This window comes from Sciurus carolinensis, chromosome 4, assembly GCF_902686445.1.
Source record: "Sciurus carolinensis chromosome 4, mSciCar1.2, whole genome shotgun sequence".
NCBI lineage: Eukaryota > Metazoa > Chordata > Mammalia > Rodentia > Sciuridae > Sciurus > Sciurus carolinensis.
The window spans coordinates 161,823,772-161,837,135 of record NC_062216.1 but is presented as its reverse complement, the minus strand read 5'-3'; the positions used below and the strand labels follow the sequence as shown (position 1 = coordinate 161,837,135).

Genomic DNA, 13,364 nt, shown 5'->3' with positions numbered 1-13,364 from the left:
TGTTGTTGGCTAGTTTCAGATCCTTGTGCACATTTTGTCTCTGGATCCCATTTACTAAATTAAATGGCCTATAGATGACTTCAAAAAAAATTTTAACACTTAAAAATTTATGATCACTTGATCCCAGCCTTTCAGTGCCTTTATGAGATTCCTCAGTAATATTTTCAGTATTCTAGTTGAGCCTATTCCATTAGTCCTTGGCAAATTTACCTATAATTGTTTAATAGTGACTGTGCACAGTGGGGCTCTCACATGAAGCACATGAAATGGGCCCTGCCCTTTGGTAGTTTCTTATTTATCCAAGAGCTGGAATGTGGGTCAGATCTATTTGCATCTCACTTGGAATCCCATCCAAACATCTCTTGGGAAAACCCAGCGCTTTGGGTGGCAGTGTAATAATGTGTTGAGAAAGAACCTGGACTGGGAATTGGAAAACCTGGTCTTTACTCCTAACTCACTGTGAGTCTCAGAAGCCAATCATTCGTCAAATTCCTTGAAACCCTACTGGCAACCTTTTTTTTTAAATATGAAAATCAAGAGTCTGTTGTTTGAATTTTAACTCTGTCTCTGTGTTTAGGGATAGGTCACTTGCCTTCTTTGAGCATTGAGTTTCTCAACTGTAATGAGCATAATTGTATCTCCTTCACAGGATGTTGTAAGAGTTAAAAGAAAGGGCTGTCAAAGTGGCTGGCACAGGAGACCTGGCAAGGAGTGGCCACTCAAGTGTTAACTGGAATGAAGAAACTGAACATTCCACACAAGGATGCTGTAAAGATTCGGGGCTAAAGGCTATGTTATTCCTAAGGATGCACAAATGCGTGAATTTTTGTTTGTTGGTGCTGCGGCTGCAATTGTTTTTAACAACAAAACAACAACGAAAAGTAATTCCAACATACTGCTTTGGTATTTAAGCCTTTGTAATAATATCTTTAACACTGACATGGTGTAATAAAATTTGAGATTGTGACTGGTTTTGTGTGTGTGTGTGTGTGTGTGTGTGTGTGTGTGTGAGATAAGGAGTCTAAAACGCTCCTGCAGCCCCCTCCCCATATCAGTACCTTTGCAGTTAACTTTATTGAGATTCATGTGTCAGAGGAAATACATTTCCACAACTCTTCTTCCCACCACCTTTTGCAGTAAAGCATTAATTTACTTACCAACATTTGATTAAACTCTTAAGGTTCAACCCTAGGAGGAGGTGGCAGTGGACAAAGGATTATTGTCATTCATCATCAACACATTTTAGTCTTCCCCTCCAGTTGCCTATGAAGGATTAGCATTTCCCTGAAAGGAGGAGGACAGAATAAATTGCATCCACAGCCAAAGAACTGCCAGCTCCTTTCAGCTGGGGGCACATACCGGGAGCTTTTCCCATATTAGTCAGCTTTATCTCAACTTTTGGGCAGGGCCTACATCTGAATTTCATGGGTTTCAGGGTCAGTCAAAACAGAATTGTAGGGTTGTTGAGGTCGGAGGCCACCTCTGTCAAAGGGTAGTGACCTTAACAGCGAGAGGTAGCCAAGCCTCCTCTTTCTCCTCCCCCGTCCCCTCCCCAATGACTTCATTCCAGTGCTTGGCTCATTGCTCCTCCCCTGCAGAGCTTTTTTCAACCTGGTAATAAAAATCCTCCTGTGACCTGGTATTTTTTTTTTTTACATTATTATTGATTTTCTTTGTTCCTGTTTCTCTATAGAATGACCAAGTCTTGGACCTTGATAATGCATCGGACCGTATGTACCTTGGGAAACGACAGAGAGGAAGCTGGTCTGTCGTTCATATACAGTGGGTGGAACGCCACCTTGGGTGTAGAAGCTCTGATGCCCAGCTTAGAAACCGCCTTCATTCAGTGAGCACAAAAATTCCCCAGAATTTCTGAAACTCTCTTGGATCCCAGTGGATTCTTTTACCACGGTCAAGGTTGATTTAAAAACTGCAAAGCCGCTTAGGAGAGAGGAATGGGGGTGGGGTGCTGTGGGAACAAAAGTAGTAAGGAGGAAAAAGACAATGTGCTGTAGCAGAGAGCGCGCGGAGGGGCTGGGGAGTAGTTTTCCAATCACAGATCTGCCTGTTAAACTGGGTGACCTTGGGCAAGACACTAAGTTGAACATAAGTGATCGCACCCCTGACCCGGCAGAGGGGTTGTGAGAGGTGGAGACGGTGTACAGAGCACACCTGATGCACAGCAGATGCCAGAAATGAGGACCGCAGGGATTGGGGTAGGTGGGTTTCAGCCCTGTGCTCGGTAGGAGGTAAGAAAAGAGTGTCCCGGCTCCTCTTTGACGGTTGTCCTGCCTTGACTACTTTCAATCATGGAGAAGACATTTTGCAATTTATGGTTTCTGAGGGGCATAGCCCAGGCCAGAACGTCTTTGGATATCATCCCTCCCTCATGAGGGCACCGTTTGGCAGTCCCTTGAGAGTTCACTTTTTAAAACTTTTCTCAGGCTCTTCTTTTCTATTAGGAGACCATTATAAATACCAAATAGCAGCACTGCAGCTGTTTCTGGGGCTGATTCTCTCCCCTGCTGTCACGGTCAGACCTCATTCTTTGTCATAATAGATCCTAAACGACTGGTTTTAGCTCTTGAGGCATTTATGATGAGAAAGGGAGGCGTGAAGCTGGGGAGTCCTACTCCTCCCGCCCACTGGCTCTTGTCACCCACAGTCCTTTCCTAGCAACAGCTCCTTTCTTCAACTCTGGCCCACGTCTTCCGCCCCACCTACACCAGCAGCAGCAAAACATGGGGGCGAGAGGGCTGGGAGGGGGGCCGCGGTGCAGGAGGCGAGCGTCAGGGAGGCGATCCATGAGGCACAAAAGGTTCTGACCGCCCCCCCCTTGGAAGAAAAGGAAGCCCCAAGAAGAGGAAGCCCAGACTGCATGCACGCTGGCTGAGCTCGGGAGGTCGCCAAGAACTAAAGCAGAGAAGTTGCAGGTTAGAAGGGCAGGCAGCAAAGTGGCAGGGAGCTGGTGTGACTGGAGGGCTGACATAACTGCGGTTCGGCCAGGTTCACAGCTAAGGGAAAACTGCACAGCGCAGGCTGCTAGGGAGCGCCCCTCCCCACAGGGCACTGTTCACCACCGGGACAGACAGGAGCCCTGTAAAAAAGAAACTGGCGAACATGTTCAGGCAATGGTGGTCCCTCTCTTAGAGCTTCAAGATGGAAGGGGTTGTGTTTTTCAACCCTGATTGCATCTTGGAATCACCTGGGGAGCTTAAATACTGATGCCTGGGTCACATTCTAGGTCAGATATCCAACTGTAAGTCCCATCCTCCTTAGAGCAGAAATGCCCCTTCTACAACCTATGTTTGGTAGAACCAGGATTTGACCTCACTTCTACTTCACTTTAAAGTCAGTAAGTATATCCAGTATGCATATTTAAAGCTTCCAGTAGGGACAGTTTCTATACTTGAGGCTCTTGCCTAGGTCTGAATTCAAAGCCTTCACTCTAATATTTCAGAGAATTTTCCTCCTAGGCTCCAGAAGACCTACAGTAACCCCCTTTTCCCATATCCCCTGACCCTATAATAAGGAGTGTATTTATACTCCTCCCTCCCCAGGGTTCATATTTCAAAAGTCCACCTTTAAGAGGTGCAAGAAATTGGGACAAATATTGTCCCATAGAGAGCTGAAACTCTTTCCTTCAACAGATTCACCTCTACCATTTTGAAGGATTTCACTTTAAGGTAAATATTAATGGCAATGCTAAACGGAGGGGAAACTTTCCAAAGAGTACTCTCCTGAGTGGCAGAAGGGAGGGTGGGGTCAGAGAGGAGGCAGGGCGGGGCTTTCATGGTGATGGTGCAGGTGTAGGGATTGAGCTCAGGGGCATGAACCTTAGTCCATCTTGGCATCAGTTCCTGGAGCCAGCACCTTCTCCTGTGGCTGCCTCCCTGAATCGCTGTCCAGCTGCCAGTCCAACCCATTCCTTTTCCCTAGCTCTCCGCCCTCCTTACCCAGCCCTGCCAGCCCTGGTCCATCAGCACACACACTGTAATTTGGAATGTCAGAGACATATAACATGCTTGTTAAGGTCCTGAGCAGGGATGTAGTCCATCCAGCATCTCGCGAAGGGGAAGCCATGACTTGTCACATGATGTCATCCTCTCACCCCCTTTAGGTTGGGCTTAATCAACAACAAATATTTTTGGATTGGACTATGCCTGAATTGCAGTCTCCAAGGAGCCACAAACTCCCTTTCTGTCCAGATGAGGAGTACATCAGGGTCTGACAGAGGACACAGCAGGGTGGATGCTGAGGACACCACATCCTGCAACGTGGGTGAGCCATCCTGGCTGCTGTTCATGACTTCAGCCAGTTTCAAGCTGGCAGAATTCTTTTCAGAAAAAGTCCTAAGAGGGGAGTGTTCCTTTATTGCCAAAACTCCTCTGTTATTCCTCTGACAAGTGACTGGCCCCACTCCCAGCTGCCAACCTTGCCCATTCCCATTCTGGTGACTGGCTAGGAAGCCTCGAGGGAGAGAAGGTGCTTGGAGTCATGTGCTCACGCAGCTGTTCACTTCCCCTAATCAGATCCTTCCCAATTCTGAGGTTGAAGGTTTTAGAACAGTTGGGAACATGGGTAGTGCTCTCAGTTCCCAGGGGCACCTTGTGCTCTGGAGAAGATGCCCAGTGACTCTTTGCCCTCATCTCAAGCTGCCTTCTTTTCCACTCTTGGTTGTGCTGTGGAAGGAGGCCCACATTCTCTCCCTTGAAAGTTCCTGGAGTGACCCCTCTGTCCTTTGGGCCTCAGACTCTTGTGATTATTTTTGTGTTTGTTGTACAGTTAATGACCTTGCGGCTGTTGCTTGTAAATCGATGTTGCTTATTATGTGCTCCTGCTACCTAGCTAGAGAATTTGGTAATTACTTAATTTTTTTGTACTTAGTAAGTAAAAAAAAATCACACTTAACTACCCTCTTACATTTATAGAGCACTAGCTTTGAATTGTAAGAAAGCAATAGGGCCAGTCGTTCTCAGGTTTATTTTACAGTTATTAAATCTGAGAATTCATTCTTCCGCTCCCTTGCTATGGATTGTAGATGAAAGAGCAAACTACTTATAAGAGAATGAAATTCAACATCTATTTTCTTTTTTAAAAATATTATTTTAGTTGTAGATGGACACAATATCTTTATTTTATTTATTTTTGTGGTGCTGAGGTTTGAACCCAGAACCTCACTTGTGCTAGCTACAACTCCAGCCCCTACTTTCTTTTCACAGAACAGCATAGCTAAATACATTTAAGAGGATGCTATATAATAAATAATTTTCATCTTAAAATCATTTTCACTTATCAATGTTATATAATAGTGAATAAGAACTTCGCTTTAAATACATCAAAATGCAAACTGAATTGTCAAATTCTCATGCCTTTTAGTTAAGACCACCACTAGTGCCATTTCTGGGAATCTATGGCTCTGAATTTCTCTTAGCTCCTAGATTCTTAACATTTGGACAAAACACAATCTTTAAATTTCTATATTCTTCTCCTCGAAGTCACAAAATCAAAACGCAGTGCTGGAGAAGAATTTAATACTTATTAAGTATTTAGTAATGTTACTGTTCTGTTCCAGAAGTTTATTAGCAATAAAAGCACTGCACTTGGAATATCTTTACACCCAGTGATCATTAAAGTACAATGAACTAAGTACCGGGGGAACTCTCAATATGCGAAATAATATTCTCTGTAAGAGTTGAAAGGCTGCTGCCTTTTGCTGACATTAGCCATCATGCAAAGTTAGGACAAATTCCTGTATGCTGAACGGGTCCCCCACAAGCCTTAATTAGGGTGTAGGTACGATATTGACTTATTAGTCAAGGACAGGATTTGTGGCCTATTCAGATTTTTTTGTTTGTTTGTTTTGTTTTTTGGTACTGAGTTGCTTAGGGCCTTGCTAAGTGGCTGAGGCTGGCTTTGAACTTGTGATCCTCTTGCCTCAAGCCTCTCAAGCCATTGGGATTATAGGCATGCACCACTGTGCCCCGCAGCCTATCCAGATTTTAATGATTATTGCATGACAGGATGATGGGAAACTGGGTAAGATAACCATATATGACCACTTAATTTTGTTACGCCCACTTACACCCTAATGCATTTTAAAAAGAAAAAAAAAGATATGTTATTAATATGTAGACACAGAAGCCATATCAAATGCAAAATGAAAAGGAAGCAGGTCATTTCAATACTTTTTATTTGAGTGTGAAACCATTCATATCTTGCACAAATGTACAGATAAAACTTTCCAGTTTAGCTGTAGACATGATTATCACACTAAGTGGTGTGATCAAAGATTTTATTTACACAACAATTTCTAAAACATCCGATGTCATATTTCCATTTATTTCTTACCCATAGGGTAATAGGTCCACCATAATTGCTTGGTGCATTTTATAATACAGAAAGAAAACCTATGTTAATCTCTAACAAACCTCACAAATTGCTACAAATCTGACAGAAAAATCCTACGAAAAAAAATTTCCAAAAGTACAATACATTTTTATTTCCACACATACACAGTATAGTATAGGCTCAAAGGCACAGCTTTGAATTTTTTTTTCTATCAAAGTGTCGGAAATTATTATAGTCTTATGAAGGAACCATGAAAGTCGTTTTCACACTTGGTGCTTGGTAAGTTAAAGTTTGGTCCAACCAGCTTCACAAAGTTAACACAGCAAAGTGGAATGTGGTTCTCGATGCCATGAATGCACATTCTCACAGAACTTAACTTAAAAAACCCTCTCCTGCATTTCGCTGACACTAGCTATTGTGCAAACTCAGGACAAATCCTTGTGTGTAGAAGAACCGGTCCCCTACAGACCTCAGTCAACTTAAGGCAAATAGAACAGGCCTCTTCCTTCCCTCCAAACAGTGCTTACATTCCAGGACAATGCAGGTGCTGTGGCAGATGTGAGTGTAACAGGGGACCTAGGGTTTCCAGACCACTTAGCCCTGGTGCTCTAGGAAGCAATGGGGACACCACTGGGAAAAGGGAAGGTGCAGAACATGTCTGAGGGCTGTTCATTGTACAGACAGGTAGCAAGGTCATGCTCTTGGATCATTATGTGCCCGTCCAAGAACACAGGCCAGATTCCATCTCTAGTATCCATCCTTCAAGACTAAAGAGCTTTTGTCAACAAGAAAATAAGTAGCCTACGGGGAATGGTTGCCAGCACAAAGCAGAGTCGTGGAACAGAGGGAAAAGGCACAGCTCGGCCTGCCCAAGATAGTGCTCTATAGAAACAGTCAAGTCTGGCTTGGCTACAGGAACCCAATCCCACTGACGTTTAGTAAGTCCTGTTTCTGAACTAAAGTTTCTTCATCTATATTGAACATCCTCCCATTCATTAAGATAATGGATGCTTAGGAACAGCCCGCGAGTTATGATGTACAGAGATAAAGTCTTCTGGAGGGTGGGTATTGGGTTTATTATTATTATTATTAATTATTAATATTAAATATGGATTCCTATGATAGCAGTCACTTAGCCCATCCTGTGGAGGCCTCTCCGTTGATGTAAGCAAAGCCAGGAAAGTGTTGCATGTGCTCGTACTCAGAATTCCTGCGCGTGGTCAGGGGTGTGTACATGTCACTAGAGTTTCCATACCTCGTGGAGTGCACAGACGGGCTTGTGTAGCACGTGTTGGCTGTGGGCACCTCTGGCCATCGGGGAGTGACAGGGGTAGGATGCAGCCTGGGAGTACTGCTCATCAAACAAGGTTCCATCCGGGAAGTGGGGCTATTAAAAGGGTACTTGTTGAGGGGAAAGAAATTCCACAAAGTTAAAATTAGCTTGAAGTTGCATACACACAATTTCACTCATGTGCACAGTTTAAGTTAAATTTCTCGAGCTACTGTTCATGAGAGTTGATGGAATCAGTGAACCTCTGTAAGACTGAGTCTTGGTCTGAGGAAGCAATCAGTAGAACTGCGAGAGATTCACAGCCAGGCTGGCTGGTGTTCACTCAAGCGATACTACTGGTTTTGTTCTCCTAATCTGGAATATTGGGGAAGTTAAACCCCAAAGGAGGAATAGCCCCATTAGGAATACTGGTGTGTGTGTGTGTGTGTGTGTGTGTGTGTGTGTGTGTGTGTTGATAACAGCATGTCCAGATAAATGTGGACGTATGGCTGAATGGATGTTTTATCATCAGTTATGGAGATGTGACAAGTCCCACTCCATCAACCCCGAGAACAATATTGCCAAGTAAAACACAATGACGTTATTAAAAATAGCATTTTACAGTTGAACTCAATTATGAACTGCAGCTAAAAGCAGGCTTTTGAAGAGAAAGCAAGTCAACAGCTTCCAAGGTTATTATTAGTGCCTATCAGTTAGAGAACATCTTTCTTTTTGGCTCACACTCACTGAAGTCCTGAAAGATCTGCAAGTAGGAAATGGTAACTTATTTGGCTTGGTGTGAATGTGGAGGAAGGAGTCAGGATAAGCCAAGGGAGGAGGCAGGGGAGGGCTTTTGTGCAGGTCAGAAGAACAGGTGTTAGTGGCAACAAGAGGAGGGGAAGCAGCTCTAGAAAGGATTAGGAAGAGAAGTGCCTATGAAGTGCTGCTTCTTTTACATTCTTTTCTGTTTCCAAGACAGCTATGCAAATAAGCCCCTTTTAGTAGGATCAGAGGGGAGGAAGGGGAGGAGCCCAGGGCTCCCTTTGAAAGCTCCCCATTTGCAGGCTAGTCAGCACAAAGATTTCCTTGCTGTGCTGAGGGCCACCCCAACAAGGACAGGAGCCAATCAACAAGGATGGCAAGGACAGCAAGGAGGAGAGAGAGTGTGTGGATGTGTGAATTCTTCTGCTCCCCATCTGTCTTCCCTGACAGTTGGAGAGTGGAGCCCCAAGGGATTAGGTGGGGGGCTGCCTCCAGTGAGGGAGGCAGACAGGCTGAAACCTAGACAGCAGGAGGGGGTTGTGACAGTGGCTGCTCACTGTAGTCTAGGTGGACGAGGGAACCTCGCTGTCTCTTTCAGGGGCAGCCAGAGGGAAGCAGGGACGACTCTTAGGCCTGAAGTGTTACAAAAACCCAGCTCACCAGAGATCAAGAAAGGAGGATGCAAATTCTAGTAGCGAGTGTTCCCTAGGTAGGACGGCACGCCTTCAGCAAGGCACCGCCTCCTCGCAGTCAAGAGAGCAGTCAGGAAAGGAGGAGAAGCGTGTAGGTGGTGTCTGGGAAAGAAGGCACCAAGGGCTGTTGCCAAGGAGACTGCAGACAGCACGCCAAGGCTTTCATACTCCCAAGTCAGATCAGAAACACTGGCGCCTACCCATGTGCTTTGCAGGATGCTGTTGGGGTGGCAGCCATGGCGGGCCCTGGGGCCTGTGAGGTGGGCTTCTTGAAATGCCAGAGGGACAGAGTAAGGAAACAAGATGCCAGGTCTTTCTTCCCCTTTCTGATACTCTCCCAAGTGAGGCTCCTGGGGACCTGTTGTATCCCCTTCCCTCATGGTCTCTTGCTGGTGCAGAGGCCACCCTCTAGTCCTGTGGCACACTGAGTTGGTCCTACCTGTTGCCTCTGCCTAGAACCCTTCTCAACCACCCTGCCCCCGGCTTGGCACACCTGACTTTTGATCACTTTTCAGATCTCTGCTCAAATGTCACCTCCTCAGAGAGACTGTTCTGGACACTTTATCTCAGAAGCTAAACGCCCTACCCTCCTCCTCTGAGGTCAGGACCTCACCACCCTGCTGAATGGCTAGCTCGTCTCCCTGGCTCATACTCATACACTCCAGTGGGGCTTCGTCATGTTCACACTGTATTCCCCACATCTGGCACGGTGTGTGGCACCTAGCAGGTGCTAAATCGTATTTGGCGAATGGACCCTGGGACCTCACCACCAGAAAGAACCTTAGGGATCATGTGATCCAGCCCCGCATTGTAGAAATGAACCAACTAGAGCCCACACCCAAGGTCACACAGAGCGGGTGAAGAGCTGGCATACAAAACCAGTCCCACCCGGGGTAGCACATTTTCCCCATGTCAATCTGACTGCCCTAAATGCAGCTGACCTGCCACTGTCCAGTCACACAGGAGCAGGAGACCACTCTTTTGGAAGCCAGCCTGAGAACCTTTCATCTGGCTCCCTCCTTCCGCACAGAGCCCAGGGCTTGGAATTCTGGCCTGGCCCCAGCCGGCTGGTTCTAAGGAATCCCCCCTGGCCCTGGCTGGTGTAGGTACAATGTCACAGTACGAACTGGAGCTCCTTCCCACAGAGCTCATGAGAGTGTGTGTTGTGTGCCTCATCAAGGACCTTCGATGCAGCTGTGCTCAGAGGTTGTGTCATAGACTCAAAAGAGCAATTGCCTGGAAATGAGACTGGCTCAAAATATCTCCAGTGTGACAATACAATTCTGTTACCACCGAATCCGGCATGGAAAATTCTGTCCTGTTAGGTCAGCTAATTGCAAATGAGTCAGTGACTCGTTTTCCCCATGGTGAAGAGACCATTGAAAGGGAAGAGGGCTGAAGGCGGCTGCCTTGGCCTGGTGATTAAGAGGACCAATGAAACCTCTATTTAGTTTGCTGGGAGTGGCAGGGGCTGGCTGGCCTGTGGCACCCGCCTCACCTTTCACACTTTACATCTGGTTTCATGCAAGGTCCTTAGGCATGCTGGGCACACACCCGGGGTCCGGAGAACTCTGCTTGGAATAAAGGCACTTTTTGTTGAGGGCCCATTACAGGAAGTTACCATTCTCTGGGTCAAATCACAAGCTGTTGCTACCAGTTTTTTAAAATGGAGAGAAATCTGCAGTTACGAGCCCTTGAGAAGGTGAGGGGTGTTTGTGGGCGTGTGTGGGTGTGTGTGTGGGTGTGTACAGGAGTGTGTGGTGGTGGAAGCTTCCATCAGAGGCCATCGCACAAGTCCATCTCAGTGTGATCACTCTTGGCCTCTTTGGAACCGAGTTAGGAAGTCTATTTTGGGAAATGACTCCCCACATCAGGGGCTGACTTTCCTCCTCTTGGAGAGGGAAGAATGAGCCCTTTATCCTTGCCCCTTACCAAATGGACTGCTGCTTGAGTGAGGGGTGAAAGGTGGCTGAGCCTGGGGCACAAACTGTTTTCCCATGAAAGGCGGCTCTCACTGTGCCCGAGTACTGCCAGGGCCGCCCCAGGCAGGCTTCCTCTTGGCCTCTCCTGAAAGAGGATGTAGCTCCCCAAAGTCCTTCTCAGCCCACATCTGCTGAGCTTTTAGGGTCAGGATGAATTGAATTAATGTATGTGAAACACGGAATTCCCATGTAGTAAGTTTTTAAAAAGTGTTCGTTATTATTGATGTTCCTCCTTTCTGAAATGCATAGGGGCGTGGTCCACTAATGACAGTCACTGACCATCTTGTCCCACTTCTCATTTTACAGGTAAGGAAACTGAGGTCAAGAGAAGGGGGATGCCCTGCTGAGGTCATACAGCGACATAGCCTCAGAACGAGGATCCGTTCGTTCATTCATTTCATTAACGAGCACTGACTGAAAACCCACTAAGGGCCGAGCTCTAGGCAGGGCCCTGGGAATACAGCGAGGGGAAAAGGACCCAGTCCTTGCCTTCACAGAGCTTGTTTAGTGAAGGAGACAGAAGTTAATTATATAGTCACACAAAATGTAATAACATTACACCTGGTTTTACAAAGCATAGTAATATGTGCAAATTGTGTTAACTGTGATCCACGTCCTGTTCTAACCTTTATCAACTCACTTGACCCTTACAGTGACCCTATAAAATAGTAGTGTCATTATCTCCATGTTTCAGATGAGGAAGTCAAGGCACAAAGCTAATCAGAGGCAGAGCTGGAATTTGAACTCAGGGAACAACATTATGGTTGACTATTTTTTCCCCCTCTTTGGCCCAAGATGCTATCCTAAGATGCTAGGAGTACCCTAGGCTAACTTTGTATCACCCACTGTCCCTGGGCTGGTTTGGGCTGAGCAGTTGGAGATCCTGTGAGAGGATTGGCTGACAAAGCTGGGTCAGAGCAATTCAAATGAGGAACAAGGAACAGCTTTCTGGTTCATTCTAAGTATACTCTCAGCCGTAGAGCTTCTGGAGGATGAAACAGTATTTGAGCTTTAGGGCCCAGTGCACATTTAGGGTAGAGATTCCATAAGCATGTATTAAATGACGCTCAAATATTTTATAGCTGTGTATCTGGTCTGGTGTGTTTTCTCTTTTGGGTCAGGAGTGGGAATGGGGAGCCTGGGAAGTAACATTGATACTATCCCTTGTTCACTACTTTTGATTCAGAACAAGTGTTGTGTAGTAGCAAAAAGGGTCTACAATGATTCCAACCTTCCAGGGTGAAATCTCATGCATCTGGACGCATGGATTCCCAGGTTTTGAGAATTCAAGCAGGGCTGAGTGGGTTACCTGGGTATTCCAGGAAGAAAGCAAGGGTCGTGTGACCAAGCCGTATGAACGAGGGCATGCACGTATTCTGTGTCGAAACTCAAATGAGTTAAAATTATTGTAAGCATGTAAATGCTGGAACACGTATTGCTACTGCCCTCCACAGACGTGCGGATCGGTTCTTGAAGGCAGACCCAGAGGCATTCATTTGCAGAAGTGACTGCAGGCGCCCTGGTGCAGATGACCAAGTAGGCGTCTTGGACCCTATTGTACAATTGTGATTTTTCTTCAATGCAGACTACTTATTTCCCCAGTGAGTCTGATGTCATGAAGTGTGATATTCATTAGTCAGAATTGGGACAACTTGACCTCTGCTCTGGACAACTAAAACTAATTAGCCCTGCAATGAATTCTTTCCTGTGTGCTCAACCTTAAACCAAAGAACCAATAAAAGGAAGGAAATAAGGTATCTTGGGCGTGTGCTGCTTGTGTTTGAAACTTCCTGAGAGCAGTAGTGGTGATCTCTTGAATTTACCTTCTACCCTCCAAAGCATAGTTGTTTCAGTGCCACTGGCTTCAGGACAGGGCCAGGAACTGGGATTCTGCCTTTGGGTCTGATTAGCCACTTACTGGATGCAGGACATGGTTGCCTCATTTTTAAAAACTGGAGAAAAATGCCACCTTCCTAGATTGTTAGGGGAATTCAACGAGTCCATGTATTCGAAGTGCCTAGAGCAGTGCTTGCCACACAAATGTCCATGAAACACAAAACAGTGGGTGCTTCATCTTTAGGCAAGACTATCCCCTGTCCCCTGGAGGGACACTGACCTTGTCTATCAAGCTGGGTAGAAATGTTATATAAATATCTTCACCCCACAAGACTTTTCAGATGGAGACTAAGGCATGAACCTTAAAGCTCAGAGAGGGAGGGTGTGTGTAGTGTGTGCATGTGTGTGTTGGAGACAGGAGTGTGCCATGAGTCCTCATCTGAAGACCACGAACCATAGTGACAAAGAAGC

General features: G+C 46.0%; 1 protein-coding gene and 1 long non-coding RNA gene across 4 annotated transcripts in view; one reads left to right on the top strand and one right to left on the bottom strand.

The window, feature by feature from the left end:
• Window positions 1-2,815: 2,815 nt before the first annotated feature.
• Window positions 2,816-12,781, top strand: LOC124982068 (uncharacterized). The gene is made up of 3 exons (XR_007108171.1): window positions 2,816-2,933; window positions 4,121-4,281; window positions 11,364-12,781. It is a non-coding gene; the product is annotated as an uncharacterized LOC124982068 (long non-coding RNA).
• The window catches only part of Rfx4 (regulatory factor X4), a 156,031-nt gene continuing 148,850 nt past the window's right edge, over window positions 6,184-13,364 (bottom strand). For all 3 annotated transcript variants that reach the window (XM_047548259.1, XM_047548260.1, XM_047548261.1), the window contains one exon: window positions 6,184-7,752. In XM_047548259.1, the coding sequence (XP_047404215.1) occupies window positions 7,480-7,752 (273 nt within the window). In that variant the 3' untranslated portion in view covers window positions 6,184-7,479. The remainder of the gene's footprint in view (window positions 7,753-13,364) is intronic.